General features: G+C 38.7%; 1 protein-coding gene across 6 annotated transcripts; it reads right to left on the bottom strand.

The window, feature by feature from the left end:
• Positions 1-4,573: 4,573 nt before the first annotated feature.
• Positions 4,574-9,819, bottom strand: LOC116250279 (uncharacterized). Of its 6 annotated transcripts, XM_031623895.2 has the most exons (5): positions 9,679-9,819; positions 9,286-9,590; positions 8,272-8,861; positions 5,554-6,393; positions 4,574-5,000 (listed from the first exon to the last, which is right to left on the bottom strand). In XM_031623895.2, exons 2-5 carry the CDS (start codon positions 9,347-9,349, stop codon positions 4,980-4,982), a joined length of 1,515 nt encoding a protein of 504 aa, XP_031479755.1. In that variant the 5' UTR covers positions 9,350-9,590; positions 9,679-9,819; the 3' UTR covers positions 4,574-4,979. The 6 variants fall into 6 exon arrangements, with proteins under 6 accessions (XP_031479755.1, XP_031479754.1, XP_031479758.1 ...); XM_031623894.2 differs by having other exon boundaries at positions 9,286-9,798; XM_031623898.2 differs by having other exon boundaries at positions 8,272-8,930; positions 9,286-9,785.
• Positions 9,820-10,582: the final 763 nt, after the last annotated feature.

Below are 10,582 nucleotides of genomic sequence, written 5' to 3'. Positions count from 1 at the left end.
AGCAGTGGCTGTACTAGAAGACAGGCGGCCTCAATGGGTGGTGGTTTTCTTTTCTTCTTTAAGCAGTAGTTGTCCCCCCAACCCCACTCTTCTTCAATCATGAGACAAATTCCACTCGTGGCACCCTAGGCTGAGTCTTAAATACCGAAATTCTTGCCTCTTTGATTTGTCATAGTTTTTTCTTTTCTTTTTCTGTCCTCTTACATTTAAGTCATTTTATCATTTTCTTTTCCCTTATTTTGCTTGCGTACCTTATTTTTCAAGAAAGATAGAATCCCTAGAATCTAGGACATATGATCGCCCCATAAATTGAAGGCCCCCATGGCTTCCATTCTACTCTATGTCTTGATCCACCTACCTCTTTTTTATGTGACAGCTTCTCTCTCTCTCTCTCGTATAGAAGAAGCTCCATGTTTTAGATCTAAACCCATCAACCTGGCTATATGGTAGGATCACTCTGGAAGATCCAATCGGTCGATGTGGTAGAAAAATAAGATATATGTCTTATTATTAAGTTTTCAAGAATGAAACTTACATTTTTGGCCTGTAAATTCATTCACGTAGCTGTGCTCATAAATTTCTAACTCATTATCATTCGTTCTCAAGAAAATCTCGGTAAGGTTTCAGTACGGTTTTTCTCGAGCATTTGAAGTTTTTGTTTATGAAGTTTTCAAAAAGATCTCGGTAAATTTGAAAATTAAAAATTACTAAACATTATAGAAAATAAAATAAACGAGAAAACTACTAAAAAGTGAAGAACTTGCGAGATCTTATTGATATTTTCATTTTATTTGTTTTCTAGTAAATATCCAGAGAGTTCGAAAATCTCACGATCGATATTTGACACAATGTTCAACCTTGTAGATCAACTGATAAGAGATTCAGAGCTTTATTACAGTTGTTGTATCCACAAAATCGTATTTGTATAGTTCGTGATTCACTAGAAACAGCTTCAGATGGCTGGAAACTAAAATTAATTGAACATATTTCCCGGCAACATGATCACTGCCTGTCCGCAAGAGAGAAAGAGAAATATGCACTATGAACTAAAATTATCTGACAAAATTCCTGCAAATTGAGCAGAAAAAAAGTTAGGGGAGTGTCCCTACTACTGTTAAAGCCTCTCCCATCGATCACTCTGCTCATCATGTACGATTTGCACTGGCTATTTCCCTCACTTTCTATGATATGCAAGATGCCACAACATGCTGTCCTTTTTCCGAGTAATGAAACTCAGGCCTCGTCCATTATCTGCCTCAGCAAGCTCATGCCCTCCTTCTGCAACTCTCTTTTTCTTTTCCTTTGCTTGGATCTTACCTAACAAACAAGGAATATGTTCGTGCGTTTTCTACCATCCCCACTATCATACTAATTTATTGGTTTGATTGTTATGACTTTGGTATGTTAAGGGGAAATGCAGCATATTAAATACAGCAGATGTGCCCACATGAATTTTTTTTGCTAAAATCCACCAATTAATGGAAAGGAAAGTTACAGAGAGAGAGAAAGAGAGAGAGAGAGAGAGAGAGAGAAGTGCAGAAAATGTTTGGAATAATGAAAGGTGAGATTCTTGAAGGGCGGTCGATGTCCCCTCCAGAACATATTAATGTACTCTACCGTTCCGTATCTGCTTGGTACTCTTCGCTCGGGCTTTGATGATGGCTGAAAACAATTATATGTGGCCATTCTATTTTGCTGCTTTTGTTCTTTTTTTTTCTTTTTTTTTTTAATTTATCCAAATGCTCTATCAGCACCATTTTAATTTGGCGATCTTTGATACATTCTCTCTTTTCCAGCTTATTACAAAAAATGGGGTGTCTATATCGGACATGAATTTTGAGAAGATCTAGAGAGTAAGTAACAAATATAGAAACCAAGCTCTTGTTTTACGAGTCAAAAATACTTCTCAAAAGATATAAAGGGGTTTAATTGAACAAAACTCGTTTCTTTTTCTCTTTCTCTTTTTACCTCTCACTTTTTGAAATATATCTTGATCAAACTCTTGAAAAAATAGTTTGACTTTTATATTTGCAATTTAAGCTCTACTATCTGATTTCTTTGGAATAGATGACCCAGATTGCCCCTGGTCTAAAATTCTTAAGATTTGAATACCATGGTTTTAAGATCAAACTCTCGCCCTTCCCATCTCAAATTCGATATTTTCTCAATGCAAAAAGGCCAAATAGATATTTCTAAGTGTAGAATCTAAGATCCTCAGTTTGATGAACTATAGATTTTACCGTGGATCTTTTAGCACATCATCAAAATCCATAGATTTAATTGTATATTTGAAGTAATCAAAGGCCTCCACATGATTCCCATTAAGTCTGATATATGAGGGCATGACAACTACCTGTTTTCTATATATATATATATATATATATATATAGATATATATATATATATATATAGAGAGAGAGAGAGAGAGAGAGAGAGAGAGAGAGAGAGAGAGAGCAAAAGGCTGTTTGAAAAGCGAATAGACTAAAGGGTGTTTAAGCTTTAAGCCTTAAACAATGATCTTTCTGCATGAAAATTTGGAACCGCCCAGCTAGTGCTGCCATGTAGGCCACCTATTCCGTTCAATCCATATGCTTGATTATGATTAAAGTATTGGATCAGGATTAGAGGAAGCTGCCAGTTTGCTAGCCTGACCACTTTATTCAATCCGACTCCATAAAATGGCGAAAGGTCGTGACGTGACCTTTATCAGATCCCTGTTTAGTTCCCTGCACATGAACGTTATTCAGTGCAAGATCTGGATCCAGATCCATACTCAGCACCTAACCACTTCTGGAAGTACTCGTTTTATACTTAAATCTAATCTTAGGTCAAATTTTCTATTAATTTATTTAATGTTGATTCTGCAGAATCCATGGTAGGTCAGGTTTGTTCTAACAAGTCCATGATCAAAAGAAAAACAAGCTTTTCCCTTAAATTGACAATTCATTCTGAAGCATGCAGCAAGAAGCACATCTTGACTGCCTAATCCAGCTACGATAAGTCTACCAAGAAAAATGACTATTATAATTGACTTGTTGTCTTCAATTTTCTCTTTTAAAATATTTCTATTATCTGCATGTGAACTATTTACATCCTTAATTACTAAAAGGTTTGTCATCTCATACTAATCTCATTTTTCTGTCTTTGAATTCCTCTCTTGCCTTGCTTACCAAATTTGATTTAGTAAAAACCTATTAAACCAACTTTTCACGTATATCATGCTTGGTTTACTGGGGAGAAGTTGGCATTGCTGCAGAATGAAAAGAGTTGACTCAAGGGTCTACAACTTCACATCCTCAGCAGTTTCTACTGTTTCCCGTCTTTCTAAATTAGTTGAAGGAAAGAAATGTGTATCTAATAACAATTCTTGTTCATTTGATAAATATCTAACACATTTTACAAAGTGCGCCTAACCCTAACCGATCGATCAATCAAATAAAATATACAGGTGCCAGAGAATTGGAAGTTTTCATTACAATCATACACATGAGGGAGAGGGAGAGAGAGAGAGAGAGAGGTGTTACTAGATCAACACACCAATGAACCATCATCAATGGAAGCTTCTATATTCTGTCGGAGGCAGAGGGTCAAGGTTCATCTGATGACGAGGTAGAGTTGGCCGTAGGGCTTGTGCAGGGGAGCCAATTTGTTTAGCGCAACGAGTTAAGAACACGTGAAAACATTGTTCACGAGCTACGCTAAGCAGAATATACAAAATGGTACATGAGCCAACCCAACAATAATGTGTACTTGCTTTGCCTGAACCGCTCTCTTGCTTTCTGCATGTGAGGATGATGACAATTCGCGCAGAGGAGGTCCTGGTGAAGCTAGAAATTTCTGGGAGGAGGGCATTCTTACTTTAAATTTCAAACTTGGAGAGGCACTCTGTGTAAAAATTGAAAACATAAAGCTGCGAGTTAGTATGGGCAATTGCCCACAGCAGTACAACGTGGCGGAGCCACTGCATCATCGGTTTCTGCATAAGTTTAACGGAAAGAGATATCATTTGCCACCTCAAATAAAAAACAGTCTTTTCCAAGTCATAAGATGTTTGGTGTTCGGGAACCCTTTAGGTCTTCGACTTTCGACATCTCAAAATCTATATACGAATTGCTGGTAAGACCAGGAGCCTGTTTTCCACTCAGGAAGTTAAGATCATCACTGTAGGACCTGCTTGGCGGAAGAGTCAAATGGTGCTGAAAATGCTGATGGGCTGGGATTATTTATAATATTTGTCTCTCCTATACCTCTTAAAAATCCATGTCTTGATTCGGCAGTAGCTCAGAACGGAACATAGGCAAGCGTGGGAACCCATCAAGTAGGACTGGCACTATGCATATTGATCTCCATGACTTGCACTCTTCCGAGACATTCAAATACATACATTAAAAGAATTCTCCCTGATAGCAAAACACAGACACAGGAGCCAAACCATCTTACCGTCAAGCAGTTTTGAGAAAGGGCAATGGGCCATGCCAGAAACAGACAGAAAATACCGTGACATGTTGCTGACACTGGAAGATTGTCCTTGGGATCTTTAGGCAAGCTTTTCTATTGGAAATACAGATAGATGTTAGATAATACAAATACATATCATGGACAAGTTTCAAACTTGATACAAGGATACTGCCCACATAATCCACATTAAAAGTCATGAGAAGCTCAAACTTTAGGTTACACTGTTTATATAGATTGGAAGTGTATTCATGGACATGGCAACAATGAGATCCCCTCCATAAGAACATTTGAATATCCTATCTTTCCGATCTTTTAGTTATGTGGCACCCGTAGATAAAGTTCTCTTTTTCCACGCTGCACCAGCTTCATGGGAAAAAGAGATCGTGTTTGGTTATCATCGTGTGGTAGGAAAGGTTCCATTTAAGAACAACCTATCAAATATGGACTTCAAGAGAGATTGCTGTACACACAGTAAATCCAGACCAAGACAATGGCAAGCAACATGTGTCTCCCACTTGAACTTAGTCATGGAGCTGTCTAACCTGCAAAACAAGAGCATATTAGTTTCTGTGTGTCATACTATGAAGACAAAGGATAAAAATGATCAGGAACACTTCCATGGAAAACTGTGATAGAAGGGGAAAAGCAATGCGCTATCCTATTCAACTTAAGTGTAATGAATGTTGTATCAACGAAGGAATAAGCACAAGAGATTTGGAAGTCATGCTGCAGGAATATTGTAGCATTACATGAACTACCTGGTGAACATGGTTACAGGAGTGACTAAACTGGAACATTCATACGTAAGCGGTATGCATTATCAAAGTTATAGAAGAGTATCATATTATTAACTCAGAAAAGAAATCTCGTGTAGCATACATGCAAAAATCCTGAGTGAATTTGGTGCTAATATGTAGCAGAAAACAATTATGCAGTTCCTCATAATGTCCAAACAGAAGACCCATTGCTCATGAGAATGTTTTGAAAATGTTAGGAAGGAAAAAGTCTGGCATCAAGATATTAAGAAGGCAAAGATGACGCACGAATAGCAATGGACCTGCTATAGGGTCAAGTAAGTTGGCCTCAGTGAGATACCTTCCATCCATCAGGAAGCTTCCATTTCCTGTGCCAATAGATTGAGATTCTGGACCACAGGGGGAAACCAAAACTGTACTCCAGTGGTTGATCAGCAGCTCCACCAACAGTCAAAGGCAACCAGACGTACCTTGAATCCCTAAGCTCAGCAGGATTCCATCTGTCAGCCATAAATATGAAAGAACCAGATAATCCTGGCAAAGATAACACAAAGGTACTCTGTGAGAAGAAGGTTGTTGTCCGAAATATGTGATTGCCACCTATACAAGGATTTCCCAGCGTTTCCCATGGACCCATAACCGACTCAGCTGCATGAGCTAGTGCTTCATTAGGTGCCCAACCTGTGCAACCTGATGTTATCATGTAATATGTACCCCGATGCTTGAACAAAGCTGGTGCTTCTCTATGTTGCCCAACTAAAATCCTTCTCATTACCCTTGTAACATCGAGGTAATCATCCGTAAGTGGGCCAACATGAAGTTCACTGTTGTCCTGCGATGAGTAGATAATGTAGGCTTTTTCATCATCATCTTTGAAAATTGTCATATCCCGACTATCAAAACCATGAGGCCGTTTGCTGTAGAGATACTTGAAAGGTCCAGTAGGTGAATCACTTATGGCTACCCCAACAGCAGCTTTGGTATAGTTTCCATTGTCAATATGCATCCACATAACATACTTGTTCGATTTACTGTTGTAAATTACCTTTGGCCTCTCAAGAACATTACTCTTGTACAGGTCATGACTAACATTCTTTTCCTCACCATGCAGTACGATTCCTTCATTTTTCCAAGTCCACAAGTCCTTGGAAGAATAGCAGCTCACTCCAATGATGTCAACCTGAGGTAATAAAACATAATTTAGTGGTAAGAGATTGTCGGTACTAGCCCAACTCAGTTAAATTTAACAATAACTAAGATTTTAAAGGTACAGCCAATACTGTTCCCATAACAATGCAGTCGGAATCTGTAAGAATATCTGAAAAGCTTAAGATAGCTGAAACTGTATGCACAAATTCCAATAGAAGCAACTCAAAATTTATACAAAAGTACAGAATACCTATATAACGTACTCCCAGTAACGTCATACAAATAAGAATATGGAAATAAAAATTATACATTCTAGAGGACGGACAGTGGCTATAACGTACACGTCTGTGATACTTCCTTTTTCTGCATATTCCCAACCAGGATTCAGATCAGGAACTGAAGGTAAGACACCTCAATCAAGTCAGGACATTTGGAAGCTGATGAGGTGGAAATAGGACACAATTGTAGCACTCTTTAACAATGAGAGGTTACCATGCAAGTTGTTGGCATGAAGTTAATTAGTCAGCTTAACAGGCAAATATGGCACATGGAACCGTAGACTTGCACAATATTTAACACATGAGTGAGACGTTCCTGCAATAGGACTAGTCTGAGCATGCATATTAACTAAAATTATACACAAAACAAGAATTAAAAAGGAGAAAGAAAACTTCTTCTAATGTAGCATCTGAAGCCAAGTTGTACAACTACAAACCACTTACTCCCTAGTCCCCTACCTGCAATGGAACTAGGATTGTGATCTTGCTCCAAGTACCCACCATCTAACACACATCTAGGAACAGTAACATAAACAACCAACCTTCCATTTCATAATATCCAATCTAGATGAGATCAGGGGATGTCTGAAATACCAAGAAAGATGCTAGAAGAAACTGATAAGGAAAGAGAAAGAACCATTCAAAGAATTAATGAACTGTAGGTAACCACAATAAGATGAACTGTGAAAATAGTTTCCTCCTAAAAATGAGAGAACTGTGCAGATAGTTATTGATGAAACGCTGTCATATAGACAAAATTGAGGCTGATCACAACCACAGATATGCAGTCTGTAAGATGATAAGTATATAAGCTAACGCAGCATCGCCTACCAACTCAGCCATGAGTCCAACTAATCTGAATAAATTATGTATAGCAACTCATTTTATAGTATCCAAATAGTAGCTGGTCATTAGTAGGAGGTCATAATCGTTGACAAAATCTGTGTCCCAATTCTCAATAAATTAAAAGAAATTACCTATAAATAGATAAAGTAGCCTTTGTTTATGAAAAGGAAAGCAAGAAACAGAATGCGGTAAATGGAGGAAAGTTCAAAATGTACAATAAGGAATCAGCTAACTGATTTAGTTCATTAAGATGATGCTTATACACAATTGTACAGGAAAAATAGCACTTGATGATCCATAAAACAATTAGCATGTATATTGGCAGTCTCAGGAAAACATCTCTGCCCTCCATGCCCATAACCCTACTGCAGCACGTATCCACATAATCATGTACCAGCATGAAAAGTGGCCAAGTAGAAACAACGATAGCTTGTAATATTAGTACCCCCATATAAAATAACATAATTCAGTAGTTTGGGGTTCAGAAAGAATGGAAGGAGGTCACACAGTTATACAAGGAAAATTCAGATTAAATAATGGAATCTAAATTACATGAAAAACAATTACTAAGGCAAGTACTGTAGTGATATTCTGAACAGAAGGAAAATCATGTCTACAGTGCCCGATAATCACTACCATACAGATATAGCAAAGGAAATATGAAGAAATACAAAGATACAAAAGAATTTGAACGTAGTCATATGCATGTGCTTGCAATAATAAAGTAAATTTAGAATTTCTTAAACAATAATCTATGAACTACAAAGTTCATAACTCGAACTAACCCGAGCAGCTCCTTTTCTGTGGGCATGGTAGGTAACACCATCCTTATTTTCTCCATACCAATAGAACGTTCCAGAGCTCTCGATGTATAAAATTCCTCCTCCATGTGCTTGAATTGGTTTACCATCAGTGTCCAGCCATATTTTGGCCGGAGAAAAATACAGCCTATCCTTAGCTGGTGCCGTCAATGGATTTATAGCAGTGGATCGGTCCGGAAAGAACGTGTACCTTGTTTTTGACGCCTTATCAAGAAACTCATCTATGACAGAAATCCGCCTAGCTCTCTGCTTTCCCGGACGTGCCTGCCGTCTGTTTCTTGAAGGGAACTGGAATGCCTCCTCCTCTATCTGCTCAAGCTCCCTATTCGCCAAAACAAGATTGGGACGAACCTGAACCTCTCCTCTCCAACCCCTCTGGTGAAGTACGGAATAGAAATGGACCAAAAGAACAAGCCCGACCAAGCTCCACACAATAACAGACACTGGGCATCTGTTTCCTGCATTGCAATGCAAATAATTTGATTTCCTGTTTTTGTTCCTCGTCATCTTCATATTCTCCCAACTTTTTCTTTTATCTCCAGAACTAAGCTGCACTGGAAAGAAATGGCGACATCTACAGATCCAGTCCAAAAACAAGATTCATGTACCAGTCGTTTCTCACTCTATCAATTGCATAAACCCCAAAAGGCAAATACAAAACAAGCAATCAGACAGGATCAACACCGACCAGAAGCGCATACCAATGACAAGAGGGTTAAAGTCAAGAATTCTCATGCAAGATGACCTTAACAAGAAATAATAAGCAGAGTCTCAAAAGGGAAAGGGACATTAATTTTCAAAGTTGCAACCCCGACTGTCAATTTAGCCATCACCATTCAAAGAAATACTTGAAGAAAAGGGACAGCCACTTCAGGAGAAAACAAATTCATGAAGAAGATCAACAAATTGGATCAAACCTAACAACCTAAAAAAAGGACAAGTAACGAGGACGGTGGCATAAAGGGAGAGGAGACTTGCCCGAAAGGAACCTAGCAATGCGAGAAGTATTTGCGGGGATGGTAGCCGCTGCTCTTTCCACCATTGGTGAAAAGGGGGAGAAGAAAGGAACAAGGAATCAGAGTGAGATTTCCTGCAGCAGTAGCCGATTCAATGACAGGAATCGATATTCACAGATCCCAAATGGGAGCGGAGGGAGGGCCCTTTCTTGTTTGAAGCTAGCTTGCTGCTGCAACTTGAGGGGATGACTCGATCTCCCAACCCCCTTGCCGGTTGGTTATCGGATGGCCTGTTGGCGTCTCCAGAGAATCCAAAGCGCCCTCGGTCTGCGTTAAAACTCTCTCTCTCTCGTTAAGTTCAACGCCATAAACAGAACGAGAATTCTAGATCAGAAGCATCTTAAGCATGCATTACCAGAAAAGAAGAGTCTCATTTCCAACAAGGGTAAGAGCCAACAGGGCATATATGCGTTGTCTTCTCGCTGTTTGGTTCTCTGCACAGTGACGGCAACTCTCCGCTTAATCGGAGCACAATTATTAGGCCCTGCAATTTACACCGAAGATTTCACCGACAGCATTGCTTAGGACAAGCTTTGGTCATATAATTTAAAAAAACACGCTTACGTTTAACGAAATTCAAACTTAAGCGTGTTTTACTATGCCACCAAAATTTCGATATGTTTTTTCCAAAAAAGATTTGTATGTATATTCTTATATAGAAAAATGTTAGTATCAACAACAGCCATACAACAGAACACCTACCATCTTCACCTAAGAACGTGACCTGTCTTTTGACACCAAAAAGACAGAGCACCTACCAACACCAACCTTCTCCTCTCCCAATCGGCCGCGTTCCAGTCCTCTACATGTACAAGCACATGCTCGTTAGCTGTTTGTGGGACGCATCAAAATTGTATCATTGGAAAATTTGAAGGAAACTGTGTAGAAGCTGATTCACAGATGTCCTTTGAATTTTAACGTTTGAAGTTGTTTGGCTTAAATTTTGATTGCGCAAGTGTGAGCTATGTTGTTCGTTGATGGCCCTTTTCGGATTATAGGATGTTTTATTCGGCTGTAAAAGCAGGTCATGAATTTAGCATTTATTGGTAGTTAGTTTTTCAGAAGTTTGCATACTTCCGGCGTTTCAATTATTGAAGAATTAATTCTTATTGAATAAACAATAGACATCGCATGCATGCTCGATAGGTGAGAATTAACCAAAATCTGAAGCGATTTAGATATTAGGGCCACTTGTATATGAACTTTGTAGATGGGGCTTGTACCATATCCCAGATTCAAGAAAATATGGCTCAAAAGAA

The sequence above is a fragment of the Nymphaea colorata genome, chromosome 3 (genome assembly GCF_008831285.2).
Source record: "Nymphaea colorata isolate Beijing-Zhang1983 chromosome 3, ASM883128v2, whole genome shotgun sequence".
In the NCBI taxonomy this organism is placed as follows: Eukaryota; Viridiplantae; Streptophyta; class Magnoliopsida; order Nymphaeales; family Nymphaeaceae; genus Nymphaea; species Nymphaea colorata.
This window is presented reverse-complemented; position numbering and strand designations above follow the sequence as displayed.

Excerpts from the sequence above, each read along its gene's own strand:
- LOC116250279 (XM_031623895.2), bottom strand. The coding sequence starts at position 9,349 with ATGGTGGAAAGAGCAGCGGCTACCATCCCCGCAAATACTTCTCGCATT. Across the intron at positions 6,394-8,271 it reads ACAGAAAAGGAGCTGCTCGG|GTTGACATCATTGGAGTGAG; the intron begins GTTAGTTCGAGT and ends TTATTACCTCAG. Across the intron at positions 5,001-5,553 it reads AGCTTCCTGATGGATGGAAG|GTTAGACAGCTCCATGACTA; the intron begins GTATCTCACTGA and ends CTTGTTTTGCAG.